Source organism: Lissotriton helveticus, chromosome 7 (genome assembly GCF_964261635.1).
Source record: "Lissotriton helveticus chromosome 7, aLisHel1.1, whole genome shotgun sequence".
NCBI lineage: Eukaryota > Metazoa > Chordata > Amphibia > Caudata > Salamandridae > Lissotriton > Lissotriton helveticus.
The window spans coordinates 1,181,954,639-1,181,979,951 of NC_136068.1; the positions used below are offsets into that span (position 1 = coordinate 1,181,954,639).

General features: G+C 42.0%; 1 protein-coding gene across 1 annotated transcript in view; it reads left to right on the plus strand.

Annotated features, from left to right (window-relative positions):
* Positions 1–25,313, plus strand: part of PITPNC1 (phosphatidylinositol transfer protein cytoplasmic 1) — a 1,067,253-nt gene that overhangs the window by 688,635 nt on the left and 353,305 nt on the right. The window contains exon 4 of the mRNA XM_078654326.1: positions 9,156–9,163. Within this exon, the coding sequence (XP_078510452.1) occupies positions 9,156–9,163 (8 nt within the window). The remainder of the gene's footprint in view (positions 1–9,155; positions 9,164–25,313) is intronic.

The following is a 25,313-nucleotide window of genomic DNA, read 5'->3' on the forward strand; positions in this document are numbered from 1 at the left end:
TCACTCACGTGCCCCGCCGTAACTCTCATCCGAGTTACGGCCGCTCTCCAGCCACCTCCGGAGGTCGCCACCAGTCCTCCGACCACACGTCGTCTTCCTCTTCCTCCTCTCCTCGCTCCGCTCTCCGTCAGGGGTTCCACGCCTACCGCTGTCTCCTGCCACGAGTCCGCCGGTGGGAACCTCTCTCCTCCTTTCTAGTCGGCTTTTCTCTGTTCCGGTCTGTTTTCGCTGGCAGTGCTCCCGGGGTCGGTATTGGTGGTTTCCGGGTCATCGACCGATGCCTGACTTCCGGTTGCGGGCACTTCCGGTCCGATGGTCGGGGTGAGGGTTGCCGAGTCCTGGGGGCAGAGAGAGAGAGAGGAAGTCCGAGGGGTAAGTGAGGCCGCGTACCGCGTTGTGGGGAGGGACCCTTGTCGGGAATGCCACCCCGATGGGTAGGGACGATGGCCTCTCCACATCAGCTCACTGCCCGACCTGATGTTTTGTGGCAGTTTATTCCAATGGCTCACCGCCAAGTAACAGAAGGCTCTACCGCCCTTCCTTACCCTCTGTATCTTCTGAATATACAAAAGGTTGGCGTTGCTAGATCTTAATTGCCTAGCCGGTTGATACTGCCTGAGTTTATTACTGAGATAGACAGGGCCTTTCCCCTGTAGTGATTTAAAACCACACAAAGCATCTTAAAGATAGCTTGTTTCCTCACCGGGAGCCAATGTAGCTGGTTCAGCAAAGGGGCCGACTGGGTGCATGTCGGCTTGTTGAGGGCCAGGCGGGCTGCAGTGTTCTGCACTACCTGCAGCCGTGATAGTAGATCCTCTCTGGCACCCACCAGCAGCGAATTACCATAATCCAGCCGACTCACCAGGAGTGACTGGACAAGGGTTTTCCTCGCTGATAAAGGGATCCAGGGAACATTTTTCCTGAACATCCTCATTGTGCCAAAACACGTGCCTGACACTGTCTTGACCTGCTCCTCAATAGATAGTTTATCATCTATCCTGATGCCCAAATTCTTAGCCCAACTCCTGGGTGGAGGGGCTTCCCCCAACTCAGGCGGCCACCACTCCGGAGACCATATTCGCTAGGCCTTCACAAATAGCAGAATTTCAGTTTTTGACGAAATGGGTTGTAAAAAAATCCTCCTCATCCAGATGCCGATGCTGGACATGCAGCTTCTGAATTTCCACTGTGTTGACATAATGTCTTCCCCAATGGGAACAATTAGCTGCGCGTCACCTGCATATGAGATGGTCTCAATGCCATGGCCTTTGATGATATCCGAACAAAGCCTTACTGCGAGCAAGGACAGCCACTGAGCACTCTTGAAGCGCAAAAGCGCGTAAAGTATATATATGAAGTTTACTCAAAATGTAGTAGATCAAAAGATCATCTTTTATTTATAGTTCATAGTGTTCAATATTTCATTTTTTCATTTGTGGTATTGTTTATGCCAGTTTATCATATTAAATCATATGAGTGCAATTGGCTGGAGTTAATCTAAGATCCAACAGGTAAATCAATCAAAAAAACTCCGTAGGGGGTAAGGACAGTACTACATTTTGAGTAAACTTCATATATATACTTTACGTGCTTTTGCGCTTCAAGAGTGCTCAGTGGCTGTCCTTGCTTGCAGTAAGGCTTTGTTCGCGTATTGTTCCAGCACCTCACGGACCAGGAGGTGATCACTCTGAGCACCTATAAGGATATCACTATTATACACCTTCCTACTACTAAAACAACAATTTGAACACTTTCAGCGAGTGCAGCGGCCCCTCCTAACTTACCTCTGATGATATCCGCCAGGGGTGTCACGTATGCATTAAACAGGGTGGGACTCAGCACAGAACCCTGCGGAATGCACCTGTCCACCCCTGTGGTCTTCGATACAAATGAGCCCAACTGGATGATCTGGGTACGGTCCGATAGAAAGCTCTGAATCCACTCTAGAGCCCTGCCCTTCACCCCAATCCCCCTAAGTCTGTCTAGAAACATTCAATGTGAAATAGTATCGAAAGCTGCTGACAGATCAAGGAGGACTAGGATTACTGAGGTCCCTCTATCTAATGTCATCCTGATGGTATCTGTCACTTCTAACAATGCGGCCTCAGTGCTATGTGATGCACGGAATCTGGACTGCGAAGGATCCAGGAGGTGGTTTTGTTCCAGATAGCGGGATAGCTGTTGGTTCACCAGGGTTTCCAGAACCTTTGAACAACAGGGGAGAAGCAAGATTGGCCTGTAGTTCTGCAACTCAAGCGGGTCCGCTGACACCTTCTTTAGGAGTGGCTTGAACCACGTGCTTTTCCATTTATTCGGAAATATAGCAGTCTCCAAAGAGATGTTATATATTTTAGAAAGCGCGTCTGCTAAGACCGGGCTAAGTATTGACATAACCGCCGGTGGTACCGGATCCAGTGGTGTGCCCGATTTTACGCGGCTTAATAGGGAGCTTACTTGCTCTCCGGTTATGTTGGCGAAAGAGTCCAGCCCACAAGGAGAGACCTCTTCTATAGTATCTTCTAAGTTCTTTAGGAGGAGAGATGTGTTGTGCCCCAGGTGTCAGAAACCAGACGCTGTCGTGCTACACATTTTGTGGGCCTGCTCATCTTTATATACTTAATGGCACGAAGTTTGTGCCGCCCTGGCAGCGTCTACGGACCGTCGCTGGAGTATACATTGGAGGAGTGCATATTGCACCTTTACCCTAAAGGTCACCTCCTGCTTCCTTGATTTAGGCATGCAGACTGCTAAGCGTATGATTACAAAAAGACAGAGGAAACCTGATCCCCTTGTATTGTTAGCGGGGAGTCAATCGCCATTAGCGTGGGCCAGTAAGGAGAGCAAATCACATCGAACCGAAGACATCGGAGGCCTTCGCTAAGAACCTATCGCAACGCACTGGGAGGCCATAGTACAAGAGTTTCAGTGGTTGCTGACAGATAACATGGGGGCCCCCGCCCAGCCTTCCCCGGCATTCCTGATGGCCAAGGTGGGGAGTCCCAGGCTAAATAGCCATCTCACTCAACAAGTGGCCCATGCTGCTTACCCTCTCCTGCACTCTCTATAGTTTGTATATCTCGTTAATTGGTAGGACAGTACCATAAATGGGCTGGTTCTGTCCGGTACGGAGTTCCGGGACTTTTTATTTTGAGAGGTAGAGTACCTGCACTTTTCAAGAAAAACTTAATGCGTTTAGTTTGAGAATACCTGCACTTCTCAGAAACAAGCAGGTACTTTGTCACAGAGTACATGCACTTCTATATTCCATTGTAAGCACTGGGTAGGGGAGCTGTACCAATGCATGACTTGTGGAAGCAACTCACCTCACCATGCATCCGGTACGGATTCATATAACAAGAGCACTGCATTGGATCGACTGCAAACCACTAAACATAATTACGGTGCGCCCCACACCCCCTCAAGATGCAAATTTCCTGGAACACGCCTGTCAACAATTGCTTATGCACACCACGCTGCACATAACACCTACTCAGCTGATATAGTATCTAGAAAATAGGGTGGATCGCTCGCCATAGATATCCCACAATATGTTCTGAAGGGAAGTAATTGACAAATGCTCAGAAATTGTTGTTGTTTATGTTGAAACCTGTTGTAACAGTCATCTGTTTAAAGATCTCAATAAGTGCAAAAAACCAAGCTGGACTTAATGATAGACCTTGAAGGCCTGCCGGAATGCCACAATAGAAGTACAGCTGTGGCGCCTATAAGACATGTATGTAACAAATCTTCAAAATGGTATAACGCTGCTATCCTCCTGTAATGCTGTGGAAAAAATGCATGCATAATTGTTTGTAATTGCAACAAAATTCAAAACTCAATAAACAGATGTTTAAAATAAAAACAGACATAACAGTGTATGCCACGTTCTGACTTTTGTAACTAGATATCGAGCTTTCATATCACCTGAAAGAAGAATTGCAAGATGCAGTAACAACATTATCTCAATTTACAATGTACGCCGTAACGGCTTTAAGTTAGATGGAGGAAAATTCTTGGATTTCAACATAGGCTTATCAGTCCAATTCTTAAAATCATTTTAAACTGTCCTGACAAATATATTCAAATTTTCTTTTTAATCAGTCTGGCCTAGAGACAGACTGCTTTACCTAGCCAGCCTCTTAGAATGAAAAAAATAATAAATAAAAAATATGTACACGTTTATACATATATAGAGAATCTTTGGGTTAGCCCTCTTCACCTCTGCTCAGATGTCATTCACATTTTGCTTCAACCCACCACAGCATACAGCATGGGGCAGGGGGTCATCCACGTCCGCCATTGGCTCTCTTGAACTGTGAGTGGCACCATTTTTCTTGATCAGTTGTGCACATCCACCAATAAGAACTGCACTACTGGACTGGTGGTTGATACTCTACCCCAAAAATGTATTTTATTCTTTCCATTGTTTATCCCTTTTTTTAATTTGTTTTAGGCATCCTTGTAAGTTTAAAATAGGTTTTTCAGTTTTTCTTTGGCTCAATAAGAATCATGTTTTCCTATGATGTGCATTAAAAGAAAAATGGCATGTCTCCTTGACTTAAGGGGTGGGGGGCAAGCTGACTGCAGCCCAATTTGACCGCTCTTGAGAGCTCCCGAGATCAGTTCTCTGGGTCACTTCCTGCGGCGTGCCAACACTGTCCTGAGCCTAACAGAGCCTTGGTGATGGAAATGGAGATGGCATGGGGTTATCGCTGAGATCCCGACCACAGTTGGATTGCCATTATGCAGTACAGTGCAGCAGGCCGAACCTGCAACACAGCTTCATTTGTGTCCATCCCATTTGGTGGGTTAGAATGTAGAGGGCAGTCACACGTTTCTCCTTAAGTGAAACTTCCTCCGGACATGCATGGCGGCCACTTTGGTTGGGAATGCCGGCACATTGGTGGTCCAATGTAGTGTTGGATTTTGAATCCTGACGAGGAAGTGAAGGGCCAACTCGGAAACAGGAGGTAAAGCGCTAGTCCTTTTTAGCAGCTCAAGTTTGAGGTGAATGCTGCTTTCCATGAATGCTTTTATAGCAGGATCCTATGTTTTCCTATTTTGCAGTGTGTTAAGTTGTTGGACTCCCGTAGGTGGACTTTGTTCAGTGGTTGAGTTCTGCCTAATCCTTCGGCCTGGTTGGTCAGGGGTGTTTGGTTTTGGAACCGGAAGAGGTTCACACCACTAGATTTACATTTTGATCTCAATTCTGGTGGCCACCTCCTAGATCCCTGCCATTGATTCTGGTTAAGGATATTATTCTACAGGAGTGGAAGGATATGGAGAAAACTGGTGTTCCTCACTTCATAACTGGGATGTATCCTGTGAAGGAACCTAATCTGGCCCCATCTGTGGCAGTTGATCCAATGCTTCCCAACTATTTAATGAAGATTCTGCTCCATCTAATATCAGAAAGGTAGGTTGGTTCCGGTGTATTGCCAATTTATTAGGTCTCAACCTGTGTATACAGTTTTCTACCAATTCCTCAGATGCTGTCCTGAAGGGCAAATATTGTGCAGAGATCCTAACCAGGATGGAACACAGATACAATTAGAGGCATATGCTTCTTTCAACACTCCTAGAGTCACAGCTGTTTTCTCGGGCCTTAATGCAAGACGCCGTATGTGGACTTAGGTTTGGAAGGCGGAGGATCTTTAGAAGGGGGCAGTTCTGTATCTTTACTTTCTTGGCTAGTCACAGTTTTGGTCTCAATTTGAGGATCTCCGTCCCAAATCTTGAAAGAATAGGAAGCATGTTTAACCTTTGCTTCAGGTAGTGATGGTTCTGCCTCTTCCCAATCTTCCTCCAAATCGAATGCTTATTTTGATCAACACCATCGATCAATGCAGAATTCTTCTGGATTTAGACCTCTTTTCTCAAGTAAGGAGAAGGCTCAAATAATTTTTAGACAAGTGGAATCTATTTGTGTCAGATGTCTAGGCCTTAAACATCATTTAAGAGTGTTACAGGATTAAATTGTCTACGTTGCCTCCAGATTCTGGTCTGTGTCTGACTTTTTGTCTCTGCTCAGCAGGAGCCTGTGATGTCAGTAATTCAGGCATTCCTGGACAAGCGTGCCACTGTTTCTGCTCGCAAGGAAAAGGAGTTAACTGCCATGTCTTTTTGGTCCCAAAGATGGCAGAAGGGGTTTGCTTCGTCATCAGTCTGAAGAAGCTCGACCTGTTTGTAAAGGCTACCCCACGTCAGTATGGACACTCTACAGATGAATATTACTTTGGTCTTGCCAGGAAACATTTTGGTAGCTCTTGATTTGGAGAACACTATTATGTCCCAATTTGACCATCTCATCACAGAGTCCTGTGATTTGCCATCCAGACAGTGAGGTGGAAACTTCATTTCCAATTCGAGGTCCTTCCTTTTAGACTGAATCGTCCTGAAAATCTTTTTTAAATTGCTGGTTCTGAGCCCTACATCTGTATTTGAACGACTGGATGATACATAGACCATTCAAGATGCCAGTCTGTGAAGGATGTGGAGTTAGTCCGCAGTCTTTTGTCCTCCCTAAGCTTCTTGATTGTCGTGCAGAAATCCATATTCAATCCAACACAGAACCTTTTGTTTATTGTGGCTCGATTCCAGACAGATGTGGGAGTGACGTTGTTACCTCTCGACTCTGCTTGTCGAATTAACATGACCTAGACATCCTTGTCAGCTCTCCAGTCGGCTCCAACTCGAAGGGGACATAGAGAGTTACTTTCCCTGCTTTAGTAAGTATGGAATAGTTCCTTCATTCTAGACAATTGTTTCTTTTATAATTATTCCTTTTCTGTGCTCATTTTCTAGGCTTACATGGCCTCTCTTGTTTGGGGTGAGTGTCTTCGCTTAGGTTCAGTGTCGAGATACATTCTCAATTTGAGGGATGAATCCTCTTGCCTGCACACGCTCCAGATCCAAGTGACTCCTGAAATTGCCCAACAACTGCAGTGGTGGGTGATCCAGACTCAGTTAGATTACCCCTGGCCTCTTTGCAACCAGTTAGTCTGACCATGGATGCCTCATGACTGAGATGGGATGCTACCCTGTGGTCTCTCTCTGCTTAAGGTTTGTGGAAGGAGGGTGAATGGTGCATTCCCCTCCTTTTAGAAGGAGCTATTTGCAGTTCTTACCGAAAGGACTATTGTTCCATTGTTTCTGGGCAAGTCGGTGATCCTAAGAACATACAACACACCAACCAAAGCCTGTGTGAGCTGTTAGGGGAGCACTCACTGAAGAGATTAAGGACTAGACCCCAGATTAAGTAGAGGACCACCTATTAGCATTGTCAGCAGTCCACAAGAGGAAAGTGAAAAATGTGAAAGTGGATTTCCCTGAGATAACTATTCCTCTCGTCATTTCAGTTTTTTCTGTCTCTTGAGCTGTGCTCCATCAGATGTGCAGAATATTTGGCAACCTGGTAGCGAACCTCTTTGCCACTAAACACAATTTTTTTCTTGTCAGTATTTTCTGGTCAAGATTTGAGGAGCCAAGTCCTTCAGGTAAATACCACCCTTGATACCTCAAAAGGAAACATTTTGCTAACAAAGACTACTATTTTCATTCTTATTGTTTGAGTTTGATGTACCTTTTCTTGTGCCTTATCTCCAAGGGGAAAATGTCTGTTTATTAAGTTTCCATAAAGAGTACTCATGGTAGGGTCATGGCCACATACCCTCCAAAATATATGCTCAAAAGACTTTCATTAAAATTTCATTCACAGAGGATATCAATTATTTGGGTTTTTACTAGACCTTTCATAAACTACAGCATGCAACCTGATGCCTAATTCCAGTGTCCCACAACTGTTGCTTGCACATTCCCTCCTTCCTTTTCAATTCTCTCCAGCTCGCATTCAATATAGAGAGTGGAATGGGGTAAAGGACTCAGCTTGAGCCCAGATCCTTGTAGCGTGTAAATTTATTCAAACATGCAGCAAGTACAACGCCCAGCCCGTTTCGGTGCAGCCACACCTTGCTCCTGACCTAGCAGAGCCGAACTGGCCAGCTCCCACCACCATGCATTCAAAACTCAAATGTCCCAACAGCCGTTGAACCTTCCTAAACTCCAGATTTCTTAACAAGATAGCTCCTTCCAGCAAGAACATAAGCTCCTAAACCTTGCTCTGAGGTAACCCGCCATTCATGTTCAATGTATTTAATTCAATGCGTAAAAACAACAATGTCGTACTCGGGCCTCAGTCTTTCCAGGGAAAAACAGCCCCCCCACTCCTCTGCCAGGGCTTCAAACTCCTTCCAAGCAACACTGGATGCACCAGAACCCTTCTTTCCATGAAAGACAAATTCATCAAGTTAGTGAGTCACCAATTCATGTCTTTCTTGGCTAGGCCTGCACAGGCTTGTGACAGTATCTCTGGCCAAATTATGTCATCCCTCCCTGCTTCACATAATGCATGCAGTGGTGGATGTCCATTGGGTTACCAGCCCTCGGAGACCCATAAACCCACAGCTTGCAGCTGTCTGTGGACACCGGTATGGAGCTGCTCCCCTATCACAGGCTGGTAGGGATAGTAGCGCGTGGCCTGGGGTGTGTGCAGTGGTGCATGGCTAGCTGCGCTGCAGCTGTCAGTTGGAGGTGCTCATGGACCGTGACAACAGGAATAGCACCATTTTTACCCTGAACAAGCAATAGCATGAGCTTTCTGAGACTTTGCGATAATGCGAGGAAATTTGTGGAATGCGGTAATATCAAGCCTGATTAGTGAAGTGACACTTAGCAGAGCTGAGACAGGTCCCAGCTTCTATGATGCTTTTCAAGGGACCCAGCATGACGTTGGCTAGCCTGTTGAGGACGGCCTTGCTGCAATCGGTGTGGGAGGTAACCTTGGTTCGCACATGTACACTAAAATCTGTTTCTGATACAGAGGTTTTCATGCTTTTTCAAGAGTGAGAGCCGGTACAAAAACAAAAAAAAACGAAACACTTAAAATTCAGTATGTCTTGTTTGTAGCGCCAATCCTGAGAATGAGTTATTTTGTTGGTTGGAATCATATGCATAGTTTAATGTTGTTTTTAATGAGCAAATGTGTGTGTGATGTGCTTGTTCCAGAGATTCAGTATTTAGATGTGTTTTCCTGCCAATCTTTCGCATAGTAATTCAATCTTTTTTCTTTCTCTCTCCTTCATCAACATTCAAACCAGAATACACAGTAAGTTGTCTCTACTTTTCCTGTTTATAGCGTCAGAAAGCAATTTCACAAATGTTTTGCTGAGATTTAATATGTCTTTGTTCATTTAAATCCCATGAGATCTAATTGCAAGGAGAGCCATGCTCCCTGGATCCATCAACTGGTGCTGTGAAATTTTACTGTTGATTATGAAATTTTCTAGAACCGTATTAATTTATTTTGGATTTTTTAGCCTTAAGAGAAAAACCACTGATGTATAGTTACTTTGCTTGATTGAGCTTCACACAAGCTCCCAGACCTCAGTGGTATCAACCAGCGTGCCTGGTTGATCAAGTACTGAGCGAGAATTCATTTATTTAGTTTTTCACTTTAAATTTCTTGCAGTGCTTTTGGCTGCTTGCGGCCAAACTCTGTGACTCATATTCTCAGCTATAAATTTGAAGTACTTCAGAAGTTTACTTTTTTTATGGCATTATGAATGACATTTTCATTTGTGAGTGATTCATATTGCCCATACTGGACATTTCTCCCTGTGTAGATGGCGCTCAAGCTTGTAATAGTACTGTTGAAGCTTTCATGTGCATGGGGTTTTTTAGAACACGCCATTTTTCTCCAATTGAGGTCAGAATTAGGACCCTCAACTCCGTTATGTGCCATTTCCTTACCTCCTGCATGCTCTGTTTCCCTGAAGGATACTTCTCAACAGAGGCCTTGTGTTCCTGATGGAATCCAACACGTTGCACCAAAAGCAAGCTTGTCCGCGGCTGGACTGCATCTAGTAGAACTCTGGCCCAGGCTCTTTCCATGTGGATCTACCTCAGTGCCTTACATAGACCTCAAGTCAGCTGCAAAGTCTACAACCCAAAGATACTTCTCCAAATATTGTATGCCCATTAACCTAAATCTTTACCCTAACTATAAATGACAGAACTGTGGTTTGGCTCCTTCTTTCTGCATGAGGGGTCCCTCTAAATCACCTTTGCAGTAACCTAATATCTTCCATCCTAAATAGTAGGAAATTCTATCTTCACAGCACTCACTTGCTGGTTATTGTATCTATGCTGGATTTGTGGTCAGAAATAGGACTTTTTATTGACACAACTGTTTGAACATTTTTCTCAGCTATTGCATTCGTAGTATCCCATAACTATAAAAATAATTAGACATCCTGCATTGTAAAAATTGGGGGTGGGATCACCGTTGTCTATAGATTTTCCTATATTTTCTCCATAGTAGAGGATATTTATTTTATTTTATTTTTTAATTTATTTGAGTTTTATATAGTGCTGGCTAGACCCAGAGGTATCGGAGCGCTTTATAAACTCAAAGGCAATGGGTTTTATGGACAGGGACAACTTGCGCTCAACATAAGTTCCTGACAGCTTGTTAGCTTACAGACTTAGGGGCCGATTAGGATGGCGGACGGACTTGCGTCCGTCCGCCATCCCAGAGGTAGAGGGACCGTCCGCATGGGCTGCGGCGGTCCCTCCGTGCAAATTAGGATGTGACCGCCACCCTGGCGGTCACATCCTGGATATTTAACATTGCGGCGGGTGCTGCTTCAAGCAGCACCCGCCGCAATGTTAAAAGTGCATGTTTTACATTTACATGCACAAAGCGGCAGGCACCGCGCGGTGCCTGCCGCTTTGTGCATGTAAATACTGGGGGGTACCATAGGTACCCCCCATGTGCACCCCCCACCCGCCTACACCCTGGGGGCCCGCAACGGGCCCCCAAAATCAAAAGTACACATGCTTTTCCACGGCGGAAAAACCGCCGCGGAAAAGCATGTTTACTAATGCATCCTAATTTGGCTGGCGGTGTCTGATAGACACTGCCAGCCAAATGAGAGCTTTTCCGCCGCGGTTGTAATCCGACCGCGGCGGAAAAGCAGCGGACAGAAACCAAGACCCACCAGCCATCGTAATGCGGCGGTGGGTCTTTGGTGACTCCGCAGAGGATTTTCCGCCTCCTCCGGGCCGGCGGTGGCTTCCGCCGGCCCGGAGGAGGCGGAAAATCCTCCATCCTAATCGGCCCCAAAGTTACAATTGGTGCCACAGGAAAAGGGAAACCCTCTGAACCCTTTACAAAGTGTTGAGAACAACACCTAGACTATACAAAATACAAATTCCTAGGCACACAACATATCAATTCATTCGTATTATGAACAGTAACCCAATAGATTGAGTCCTCGAAAAAAAATATTTCTTTCACTTCTTCTGTTTGAGCAATTGTAGTTCTTTATTGCCCAAAAGACCTTACGCCAGCCGACACGTGTTTTGTCAGAGTACAGAATTGCTCTGACTCTTCAGGGCTGGAAATAAAACAAGAAATGAACAATTCGTTATGATTATTGTCACTGTACATAGTGACTAACAAAAGTTTGGCAACCATTCTTAAAGGAAATTATCCTTATTTTATACAAACAAAGTAAAAATAGAATGTCAAAAATAATTTTTGTTGCAGAAGTAGAGGTTTAAAAGCAACCAATAAGTCCTCTTGGACCATTAAACACATGAACCCCATTACAACACATGGTTCAGTATGGCCGTTTAATCCTGCATATGCTATGCACAAATGTGAGTGACATGCACATGCTTAGAAAAGTGAAAAAGAAGTGACTGCGACAAAAACGTCTAACTGTTCAATCCAGATTCCAATCATATTCCATATTACTTTTAGTACACACGTTGAGAATACAAAGAACCCGCATTGGAGATTTCTCTAACATGTATTTGTGGTCTGTTGACCATAAACTATAAGTAGCACACAAAATGATATACATCGTGCTCAGTGGAAGTGCAGATTCTTAGATAAGTGTACAATTTCCTACGCATATCGAAAGAAGCCGTGAAGAGAGAGTACCTCCACCTACAAAGTAGTATGTGAGACGAAATAATTCTAAAACCTGTATCCAAGCCAGCACATACCTTTCTTGAAATGTTGGCGTATAATGTAAAACCTATTAAGAAACGTATGGGAATTGCTTTAGAATTAAAGAAATGATGGCAGGGTAAGCATGAGACCAACTTGTGATAGGTTAATAAAAGGATCACTACTACACTTACCACTTAACCGGTGATAATTCCGACCCGGTAAGGGTATCTTGCTCGTTCGATTGATGTGGCTCCTTCAATGTTTCTTCAATGGCTATGAGTACAGAACCGCAGTTACAATATCCCAATACCCGAAGGTTATACGTGGAAAAAATATAAACGGGAAACAATTATTTAAAATGTTTGTGAAAATCACAAAGGTCAATATACTGCATACCTATGTACTACTGGGGTATTTTAGCCCTACAACCCAAGTGGGTTGAATACGTTCTGTCCAGGCCGACCTAATGTCGGTTGCTACTCTGGAGATTATAAATTTACTACTTGTGCCCGAAGAACGCGGTTAGCTACTAGTTCCAATGACTATTTAAATTATCACACGGAACCCGACACAGTCTATAATTTCACGAGTATTACCCCAAGCATGTCCGAAGTGGTTGAAATTAGACTAGAACGACCCCTAAGCGAACTGTAGGCTGGGGGTCAAACAGATGATTCATGAATTGATTTTTAGCCCAATATTAATTAAACACTCGATAGCCATAACATGTCGAAACTGACACAGTATTTACAAAAAACAGACTTGGAAGGGTTGAAGACACGATTGCCAGAACACAGCTCACCTAGAAAAAAGAAGTTCAAGTAACTGCAATGAAGGCCGTATCCGATGTGCAAAGGAAAATTGCAGTGGATCGGTAAAAATCCAATCGTCAATATCTGAAACAACGTGTCCGTATTACTATTGGAAACCCTTCACTAAACGCATTAAAACGTAATAAACACGTGGCAGTGGTTAAGAAAAGAGTACGAAACTTACATAAAGATAGGTGCTCCACGGTTAGTAAGATAATTTGGCCGGAAAAACCTTATTTGTCAAGTTCCGAGGTAAAGTCCGTATGTCCCTGGACCTGGGTACAAAATTAATACCATGATTGTAAAAAACAATAATCGAGCAACACCGATACTCTAAGCCCGACTCAAGTGTCCCGATGATTGCAAAATACCTTAACGTGCACCAAGCCGCGAATCCGGCGTTCTGTCTGCACGAGTTGCAACGGTGTATGCAGAGGAGGAAAAAGTTCCCGCGATTGCTGTTATTTTGAAAGGCGCCTCCTCCGTGAAAGACTAGACCTGCGTGGTCTATTTCCGGTTGAATGTAAAATGTACAACCGGAAAGGGATGAAATCTCGGTGCATAATAGTAAAAAATGGCAAATACGCGTCATCAATGAACACGAAACCATCCATATTCTCTGTATAAACAAGTGCGGGCACAAAGTCCAAGCCGAAAGAAAAATGAGCGAGCGATGTGAATCAAAACCCGATGGCACGTGGTGCTAAAATGGCTATGGGGTCATGTGCGGGGAATTATGTTAAGGTAAAAAGACTGTATATCTTGAAAAGAACCTTAAGAGAGACAATAGTTGAATATAGTATATGTGTACCCGAATTAAACAAAAAGAAGAACCCAGCAATGAATATTGTTGGATGCTTACTAGAATACACGATGGCACACATCTATTTAAGAAGAGAAGGATATGTCGCGCCTAATCATTAGCGAAGTTCGCTACATGACATTGGTAGCGTCCTGTAGTGAGGAATAATGTGTGTAGCACGGCTCACCGTCACCCTGTGGTTCATACTCAGTGACAACCGGATAATTAGTGAACAGCACACGAATCATACATTAAAATAAAAAAACATTAAAATAAAAAAACCTCGGTTCTAAACGCAGTATTTTCAATGAACATCAATAGAGTAAACATGTTGTATAGATTCAAATACATGAATTGTACACTCTATAATTATACAGTTAGTCCAAAGTTACAGTGCATGGTTGATGGTACATGTTTATCCTATATATGGACACATTATGATGTACAGCTGTGTATTTCATAAACCTGAATGTGTATTTATCCTAAGAAAAACTGCATTTCGGAATTGCAATTTAGACCGCGTTTAACCGAATCCAAACGCATTATCCAAATTGCTTCTGCCCTGCGAAGTCTCAATTCTCTGTCACCTCCCCTGGGGTTGTGCTCTATGACTTGGATACCAAAAAATCGAATTTCCCTATGGGTGCTTTGCGCTGGGCAGAGTGATGCATGGATTGCTGCGGGGTATCTAGGGTCCACATTTTTCAGAGCTCTTATATGTTCTGTAATACGCTCTTTCAATGGTCTAATGGTGCTGCCCACATATTGTTTATTACATTTACATACAAGTACGTATACTACGTATTTTGTGGTGCAGTTGATGTTCTGTTTGATTTTGTAGCCCTGGTCGTTGGGTCCTCTAAACTCTTTAGTGTTATGTTGGGCCCATTTGCACATGCTACACATTCCACATTTGTAGAAACCTAAGCTATATGGTGTCATCCATATGTTGATCTTAGGACTTTTAGGCATGGAGGGGCTAAGCCTGTTGCGTAAAGTCCTCCCTTTCCTGAATGTGATTAGTGGCTGGGTGGGTAATTCTTGTGATAAGATATTGTCCCTTTTAAGAATTCCCCAGTGTTTGTTGAGTGTTTTCCTCAATTTCTGGTGTAGACCATTGTATTCAGTGATCAGACGAACTGTAGTAGAGTCTGATTTGTTTTTTGTAGCAACTTTTAGTGTTTCTGCTCTAGATGTTTGTCTTATTCTGTTGGAGGCTCTCGATAATGTAGCATTATCATATCCCCGATTTTTGAACCTTTGTTCCATATCCTGCATACAGGTTCTAAAATCTTGGTCTTTACTGCAATTACGTCTGGCCCGTAGATATTCTCCATAAGGTATGGATCTGATTTGGTGTGGGGGGTGGCTACTGGCTGCATGTAATACGGAGTTACAAGAAGTGTCCTTTCTGAAAAGTCTGGTGTTCAGTGTGTTATTTTCAATGTACAATTCTATGTCCAAAAAATTGATTCTGTCTGTGCTTAGTTCCATTGTGAACTGCATCCCATATTTATTTCTATTTAGATATTCACTAAATTGGTGCAGTTGTATGGCCGAGCCCGACCATATAAGCAGACAGCCGTCTATATATCGGCCCCAATAGACGATGTGATCAATCCAGTCTGAACCTTCTGTGCCCCATATGTAGTCAGTTTCAAGGCAGCCCATGTATAGATTTGCAAAGGAAGGCGAAAATTTAGATCCCATGGCCACCCCTTTGTTCTGTTTATACCATTTATTGTCAAATAAAAAGAAATTGTTGTTTAAAATCAAATCCATCATTCCAATCAGCATTTCGTTGTGCAACCACTGTGTAGCTGGTCTGTTGTTTAGTAGACGGGTGATTGCTGTTAGTCCCTTGTCGATTTCTATGCTGGTGTAGAGGGACACCACGTCTAACGTAGCTAGTAAAAGGTTCGGTTGCCATTGTAAATCCTCTAGTATGCTAAGTATGTGCTTAGAGTCTTGAATATAACTGGCCATGGTACGTACTATAGGTCCTATAAATAGGTCTACATATTCAGACAACTTTTCAGTGGGCCCATTAATTCCCGCCACTATAGGTCTACCAGGAGGGAACGGCAGATGTTTATGAACTTTGGGGAGTGTGTAAAGGATCGGAAATGTAGGTCTGGTGGTCTTTAAATAAGATAATTCCTCATCATCAAGGATCCCTTCTGCATGCCATTTGGTCAAATTTTTGTTAATTTCAATACAAAGGGGTCCCATCGGATTGTATCCTATATGTTCATAACATGAAGTGTCATTAAGTTGAGACAAGATCTCTGTGTTATAATCCTCTACATTCATTATCACCACATTCCCCCCTTTATCAGCCTCTCTGATGATAATAGAGTGATCGTTGGCAAGTTCTGTAAGAGCTCTTCTTTCTCCTGCCGACAGGTTGCAATTTGTAAACCCTTTCTTGGTAGTTTTGTTCTGTGTGATTGTATCTAAATCTTCTAGAACTCTTTTATGAAAGTCATCTATCGCATTGCCCCCCGGTAATGTGGGTGTCCATTTAGATTTATTTCTTAGACCACTGGATAATGAGAGATCAGTATCTATTTCAAGTTCACCCAAGAGTTGAGACATGGTGTAGGGAGTCTCTTCCCTTTCAGTGATAGACAAAAGTATCCTTGTGGCTTGTACATCTTGAATGGATGGTACATCACACACAGCACCCAAATTCTTGTTGCATGCTCTTTTATTAGACATTGGATTGCACAGGAAATGCTTTTTTAATTTTAAGGTACGTACGAATTTATATAAGTCAATTTTCAGTGTGCATAAGTCCCCATCTTCACTAGGATTAAAACTTAAACCTCTACTCAAAAGACTGACCATATCTTGGGTCAAGGGCTTGGAGGATAAATTCAATACTTGTACCTCATCTGTTTTTTCTTTTACTTCATCATTCCTTTGCCTGATATCAATTTTTCCCGGTAATTGTTGTTTACCGCCCCTGTGGCCTCTCCTGGTTTTGTACCTCCTAAAGGGGTTGTACCCATTCGCCGATTGCCTCTCCTTGCTGTTTTCACCTCCTGAAAAAAACTTGATCTAGCTACACTGCTCCCAGCTGCTCCCTCATTCTCACTCTCGCTTAAAGTAGGAGCATTAAGAGAGGAGATACTAGACGAGAGCGAAGTAGACTCACTTCTAGCTGCTTCGGTTGTTTTCGTGTTGCTAACTCTTACATCATCGTACTTCCTAGCATATGTATATACTCTGCCTATTTTGTAGTCTACCTCATCCCTCTTCATTTGTCTGAGTTTTCTGTCCTTTATATCTTTTTGATGGGCCGCAAGTATATCTTTTAAGATAACATAATTTTTTTCTGTAGCTTCTTTTAAGTTCAAGTCTTTTATTTCTGATTCTACGATGTCTATTTCTGATTGTAATTTAGTGACCTTACGCTCTGAGGATTCAATTAGAATGTCCATCAAGGTGAATGAATTAATGTTGAGAGAATCCTCCCATCTGGTTAATAGGTCATCATCTAATTCATCGTACGTTGGTAGGATCTGTGCTCTTAGTCCCCTAGGAACTCTTTTGAGCCTCAAATATTGTTTAAGTGTGGTGGCATCCCACCATCGGGCATTTTCAGTCTTTTTTAATCTTTCTAATTTGAGGAATTTATCCCTCAAGCCTTCTACTCTATTCTTGTTACCACTTGTTGTAGTTCGGTTGGAACCAGACTCAGTCGTCATGTTGCCAAACAGTTCCTCCGCTTCCCTGTCTCTGTTCATTTTGATGATACAATGTAATATTGTGTTCGCACCGCTTACTGCTTAAAATATCCTAGCGGTTAATCAGTGTGGCTGCAAAACCTGTCTGTCAATCTATAAACTCAAAGGCAATGGGTTTTATGGACAGGGACAACTTGCGCTCAACATAAGTTCCTGACAGCTTGTTAGCTTACAGACAAAGTTACAATTGGTGCCACAGGAAAAGGGAAACCCTTTGAACCCTTTACAAAGTGTTGAGAACAACACCTAGACTATACAAAATACAAATTCCTAGGCACACAACATATCAATTCATTCGTATTATGAACAGTAACCCAATAGATTGAGTCCTCGAAAAAAAATATTTCTTTCACTTCTTCTGTTTGAGCAATTGTAGTTCTTTATTGCCCAAAAGACCTTACGCCAGCCGACACGTGTTTCGTCAGAGTACAGAATTGCTCTGACTCTTCAGGGCTGGAAATAAAACAAGAAATGAACAATTCGTTGTGATTATTGTCACTGTACATAGTGACTAACAAAAGTTTGGCAACCATTCTTAAAGGAAATTATCCTTATTTTATACAAACAAAGTAAAAATAGAATGTCAAAAATAATTTTTGTTGCAGAAGTAGAGGTTTAAAAGCAACCAATAAGTCCTCTTGGACCATTAAACACATGAACCCCATTACAACACATGGTTCAGTATGGCCGTTTAATCCTGCATATGCTATGCACAAATGTGAGTGACATGCAGATGCTTAGAAAAGTGAAAAAGAAGTGACTGCGACAAAAACGTCTAACTGTTCAATCCAGATTCCAATCATATTCCATATTACTTTTAGTACACACGTTGAGAATACAAAGAACCCGCATTGGAGATTTCTCTAACATGTATTTGTGGTCTGTTGACCATAAACTATAAGTAGCACACAAAATGATATACATCGTGCTCAGTGGAAGTGCAGATTCTTAGATAAGTGTACAATTTCCTACGCATATCGAAAGAAGCCGTGAAGAGAGAGTACCTCCACCTACAAAGTAGTATGTGAGACGAAATAATTCTAAAACCTGTATCCAAGCCAGCACATACCTTTCTTGAAATGTTGGCGTATAATGTAAAACCTATTAAGAAACGTATGGGAATTGCTTTAGAATTAAAGAAATGATGGCAGGGTAAGCATGAGACCAACTTGTGATAGGTTAATAAAAGGATCACTACTACACTTACCACTTAACCGGTGATAATTCCGACCCGGTAAGGGTATCTTGCTCGTTCGATTGATGTGGCTCCTTCAATGTTTCTTCAATGGCTATGAGTACAGAACCGCAGTCACAATATCCCAATACCCGAAGGTTATACGTGGAAAAAATATAAACGGGAAACAATTATTTAAAATGTTTGTGAAAATCACAAAGGTCAATATACTGCATACCTATGTACTACTGGGGTATTTTAGCCCTACAACCCAAGTGGGTTGAATACGTTCTGTCCAGGCCGACCTAATGTCGGTTGCTACTCTGGAGATTATAAATTTACTACTTGTGCCCGAAGAACGCGGTTAGCTACTAGTTCCAATGACTATTTAAATTATCACACGGAACCCGACACAGTCTATAATTTCACGAGTATTACCCCAAGCATGTCCGAAGTGGTTGAAATTAGACTAGAACGACCCCTAAGCGAACTGTAGGCTGGGGGTCAAACAGATGATTCATGAATTGATTTTTAGCCCAATATTAATTAAACACTCGATAGCCATAACATGTCGAAACTGACACAGTATTTACAAAAAACAGACTTGGAAGGGTTGAAGACACGATTGCCAGAACACAGCTCACCTAGAAAAAAGAAGTTCAAGTAACTGCAATGAAGGCCGTATCCGATGTGCAAAGGAAAATTGCAGTGGATCGGTAAAAATCCAATCGTCAATATCTGAAACAACGTGTCCGTATTACTATTGGAAACCCTTCACTAAACGCATTAAAACGTAATAAACACGTGGCAGTGGTTAAGAAAAGAGTACGAAACTTACATAAAGATAGGTGCTCCACGGTTAGTAAGATAATTTGGCCGGAAAAACCTTATTTGTCAAGTTCCGAGGTAAAGTCCGTATGTCCCTGGACCTGGGTACAAAATTAATACCATGATTGTAAAAAACAATAATCGAGCAACACCGATACTCTAAGCCCGACTCAAGTGTCCCGATGATTGCAAAATACCTTAACGTGCACCAAGCCGCGAATCCGGCGTTCTGTCTGCACGAGTTGCAACGGTGTATGCAGAGGAGGAAAAAGTTCCCGCGATTGCTGTTATTTTGAAAGGCGCCTCCTCCGTGAAAGACTAGACCTGCGTGGTCTATTTCCGGTTGAATGTAAAATGTACAACCGGAAAGGGATGAAATCTCGGTGCATAATAGTAAAAAATGGCAAATACGCGTCATCAATGAACACGAAACCATCCATATTCTCTGTATAAACAAGTGCGGGCACAAAGTCCAAGCCGAAAGAAAAATGAGCGAGCGATGTGAATCAAAACCCGATGGCACGTGGTGCTAAAATGGCTATGGGGTCATGTGCGGGGAATTATGTTAAGGTAAAAAGACTGTATATCTTGAAAAGAACCTTAAGAGAGACAATAGTTGAATATAGTATATGTGTACCCGAATTAAACAAAAAGAAGAACCCAGCAATGAATATTGTTGGATGCTTACTAGAATACACGATGGCACACATCTATTTAAGAAGAGAAGGATATGTCGCGCCTAATCATTAGCGAAGTTCGCTACATGACATTGGTAGCGTCCTGTAGTGAGGAATAATGTGTGTAGCACGGCTCACCGTCACCCTGTGGTTCATACTCAGTGACAACCGGATAATTAGTGAACAGCACACGAATCATACATTAAAATAAAAAAACATTAAAATAAAAAAACCTCGGTTCTAAACGCAGTATTTTCAATGAACATCAATAGAGTAAACATGTTGTATAGATTCAAATACATGAATTGTACACTCTATAATTATACAGTTAGTCCAAAGTTACAGTGCATGGTTGATGGTACATGTTTATCCTATATATAGACACATTATGATGTACAGCTGTGTATTTCATAAACCTGAATGTGTATTTATCCTAAGAAAAACTGCATTTCGGAATCGCAATTTAGACCGCGTTTAACCGAATCCAAACGCATTATCCAAATTGCTTCTGCCCTGCGAAGTCTCAATTCTCTGTCACCTCCCCTGGGGTTGTGCTCTATGACTTGGATACCAAAAAATCGAATTTCCCTATGGGTGCTTTGCGCTGGGCAGAGTGATGCATGGATTGCTGCGGGGTATCTAGGGTCCACATTTTTCAGAGCTCTTATATGTTCTGTAATACGCTCTTTCAATGGTCTAATGGTGCTGCCCACATATTGTTTATTACATTTACATACAAGTACGTATACTACGTATTTTGTGGTGCAGTTGATGTTCTGTTTGATTTTGTAGCCCTGGTCGTTGGGTCCTCTAAACTCTTTAGTGTTATGTTGGGCCCATTTGCACATGCTACACATTCCACATTTGTAGAAACCTAAGCTATATGGTGTCATCCATATGTTGATCTTAGGACTTTTAGGCATGGAGGGGCTAAGCCTGTTGCGTAAAGTCCTCCCTTTCCTGAATGTGATTAGTGGCTGGGTGGGTAATTCTTGTGATAAGATATTGTCCCTTTTAAGAATTCCCCAGTGTTTGTTGAGTGTTTTCCTCAATTTCTGGTGTAGACCATTGTATTCAGTGATCAGACGAACTGTAGTAGAGTCTGATTTGTTTATTGTAGCAACTTTTAGTGTTTCTGCTTTCCACGTATAACCTTCGGGTATTGGGATATTGTGACTGCGGTTCTGTACTCATAGCCATTGAAGAAACATTGAAGGAGCCACATCAATCGAACGAGCAAGATACCCTTACCGGGTCGGAATTATCACCGGTTAAGTGGTAAGTGTAGTAGTGATCCTTTTATTAACCTATCACAAGTTGGTCTCATGCTTACCCTGCCATCATTTCTTTAATTCTAAAGCAATTCCCATACGTTTCTTAATAGGTTTTACATTATACGCCAACATTTCAAGAAAGGTATGTGCTGGCTTGGATACAGGTTTTAGAATTATTTCGTCTCACATACTACTTTGTAGGTGGAGGTACTCTCTCTTCACGGCTTCTTTCGATATGCGTAGGAAATTGTACACTTATCTAAGAATCTGCACTTCCACTGAGCACGATGTATATCATTTTGTGTGCTACTTATAGTTTATGGTCAACAGACCACAAATACATGTTAGAGAAATCTCCAATGCGGGTTCTTTGTATTCTCAACGTGTGTACTAAAAGTAATATGGAATATGATTGGAATCTGGATTGAACAGTTAGACGTTTTTGTCGCAGTCACTTCTTTTTCACTTTTCTAAGCATGTGCATGTCACTCACATTAAACGGCTATTCAGACTTAAACATAATACTGGACATAGAACTACTTATCTTTTTTTGTCACAATCAAGCCCCTTGCTAGTAACGTCAAGCTCTCGCTAACGTAGATGGTGACTGTTAAAGGAAGAGCATCATGCATAGTTACAAGTCTCATACAGAGGGTATTTGCAGTGTATGGCTTTTTAACTGTGGGAGTGAAATTGCCTATTCTACGAGCAAAACATGGAGAAGAGGGTAAAACCGAACTCTAGTATTCAACTACACCCTGTAGTAAGTATTTAGAACCGTTTATTAAGGAACGGACTCTGTAAAAACTTGCATTGAAGTCCCAGGTGTATGAATTTGCAGCGTTTCAAAATGATAATAATAACAATTACCAATGGAGCATTTGTATGATAATGGACGCTCCTTCCAGTGTTTAGGTCCAGCTCCGTCAATGACATCAGTGTAAACAAGAGCCGTATAAGTAGGATTTAATATATATTAAGGGATGATATTACTTATCGAGACTTAAAAAGACTAGCTAACATGAAACATGATCGCTTTTTCCATTTCGTAGTCTTCTGCTTTCCAAGGAGACCCACTTAGTCGGGATATCCTCCTATTGTGTGTCTTTTGTGCCGTTCCTTTTTGGATCTGGCTTAAAAGCTGCTTTAGCTGTTTGTTTTTTTTTGCTTCATGCTAATTATAAATAAAAAAAATACATACCCATACGTAGAGGGACCTGGGAGTTAGCCTTCTTCATCCATTGGTTTATTTAGTTGTCACTCACATTTTGCTTCTGCCCACCGTAGCATACATCGTGGGGTTATGCGTCAGCCACTAAAACTATTGACTCTCTTACATTGTGAGTGGCTGCATTTTGTCTGAGCATGTGCTCACACGCCTACAAAAGTGCATTCCAGTGCTGGGGCTGGTGAGCCAATAATTTACTTTACAATTGCTTTTTTCTTTTTTAAATAGTTTTGTAGTAACCCTCTGTGGGTATAATCAATGCCTTTAGGTTACAGTAATTCAAAGCAATTTTTTTTTTGTACCTGTAAGTATGACATTTTCTTGTGATTTGAATTAAAAAATAAAAAGGGTTTCTATACCTGTTGTGAGTACGCTTGCATGCTAGGAAGCACTCACCCCGTTCTGTTAGAATTATATGATTAGTCAGCGGCATGCTCATTTTTTTTCTTATTTTTAATGTTGTGGCATTTGCTTGCAATAAAATATACCATAACACCAGCTTGCAATATTGGCTTTCATGCTGTACTTGTTGTGATTGGGTGTTTGCATTATAAGGATCAGAAACTAAAGCCTACGGATTACTCTTTGCTCAATCAAGGTTTCTTACCGTGTTATCAGCCTGGGTGTTTTTGCCCGCCAGTGAAACCTGGCAATATTCATGAGTGTGGGAAGTAGATCCCCCTCAGAGACATGGAGGTGCCAGGGCACATCAGTGTCCAGGGGCAGAGCTTTTCCGTACTCCCGGCAGCCGGGCGCGAGCCTTACAATCGTTCGCTAACAAATACGTCACTACCGTTCCTCACGCTCGCTGCCGTGTGTCGTCGCCGCGCATGTTTCTTTTAATAAATCCTCCTAATGTTTGTGCACTGTGCGCCCGTCTTTCAGGGGGATCTGCTGGCTGATTATGTAAATTGCTACACTCTGGGAGACACCCGCGCATGCACTACTTTATCCCATTCATAAATGGCGTCTCTGGTCCATTCGTGTGGCTTCTCTGGCCGCTTGTAATGCTGCTGGTCCCTGATTCCCTTAAGAGTAGGTTGTTAGGCAACTTGTATGAACTTACGTCTATATACTCTGTGCTTAAACCACAGGAGTTGACATTTCTTAGCGCTATAAAATGTTCACATCACCTGTGGAACTCGCCATAGTATATTGTTCTGGTAAGACAGTTGTCCTTGAGGTTCACATGACACCAAATGTCAACTATCAATACTAGGTTGGGGTTTAGGAGGTTAGGCAAGATATGGCGTGTCATGTATAAGCAGGAGTTTTCAAACTAGGTTCATGAAAACCAGATCCAGGCCAGTTGTTATATAGCCACCAATTAAATAATTATTATAGTCATTATATGTACATTTATTTATGTTACTTGGATACCTTGAAACACTGGCCTGGATTCAGCTCTTGTAGACGAACATTGAACATCCATACTGTGAGAAATTAAAGACAGCATGAGGTAGACATGAGGGCTAACTACAGTATGATGGTAGACTTCCCTGGCAGCAGGGACTGTGGGCCTAAGGATTTCTTTATTTAAGAGTGTGTAGAACTTTTATTCAAACTATTCTAAACGAATTCGTTAAGAAATTCAACGAAAATGTAAGAAAAAAAAATCTGAAGCATGGCTAAATAAATGCATTTACGAATTTATACCTAGGGAAAGAAAAGTCTAATAGGTGAATTTCAAAAATTTCAAAACTTTGTGAGTGCTGGAGAGAGTCTCCCAGAACCGGAAGGTATTGCCAAAGTTTTGGGTCCAACAAAACAAAGGAATAAAACAAAGGACCTGATTTAGGAAGCAACACAAAGAGGGTTTGGATAAACCAGGAGACCTTGAGTGGCTTAACATAAATGTCTGGTAGGTTGCTAAAGGTGAGGTAAATCAGTAAGATATGAAGAGACAGTATTCATGGTACATTTCAAAACAATGTGCAAATTAAATTGAAAAGATGCGAAGGAACAGTGGATAACTGACTGAAGCACATGTAGAGCACAATGTGTAAGACCCACATATAGTGAACAGCAGTAATCTAGTGGAGAAAAACACGACTGAAAGGGGAAGAAAACCTCAACGTTTCTGAATGTTGTAGAGTTGAATACGACATGTGCAGGAAACGATATAATCAAAGATTAGCCCCAGGTTATAAAGCCCTGTAGGGAGCATGGAAACAATCGAAGGAGGAGAAAATAAAAACAGTAGCATGAAAGAAAAGTATTTGTTTTTCAAGGATTCAATGGAGAAAATGAGACACTATCCAGTTTTCATTGGTACAAATGGGGCCGTACAAGTGGGAAATTAAAAATAGACCAAGGTATCTTCTACTTAAATTGTGCATTAAAAGAAATAGAATAAAGAAGAGGACACAATAAGAGATTAGAGTTAGGGGAATAGCACAGCGGCTTGATATTGGTTGGTTGGTTGGTTGATAGCTTTATTTCGATATGCATATATCATAAAAGCATTACACAAAGATATATAAAACAGCACATCGTAAAACATAGACTGTACATTAGAAACATCAATAAAAATGAATATAGACACAATAAATAAATTTAAAAAGGCATTAAATCGATATAGACAGTCTTTTTAGGCGGATCAACCAGGCCCATTTTAAAAATTTAGAAACGGCACAAACAATGATATTGTGGGATGTCAGGTGAGGTCAAAGAACCCTTCCAGGACAGCGACAATGAAAGACATGATGCAATGAAAAGAGACTGGAACAGTGAAAGGCAGATATCAA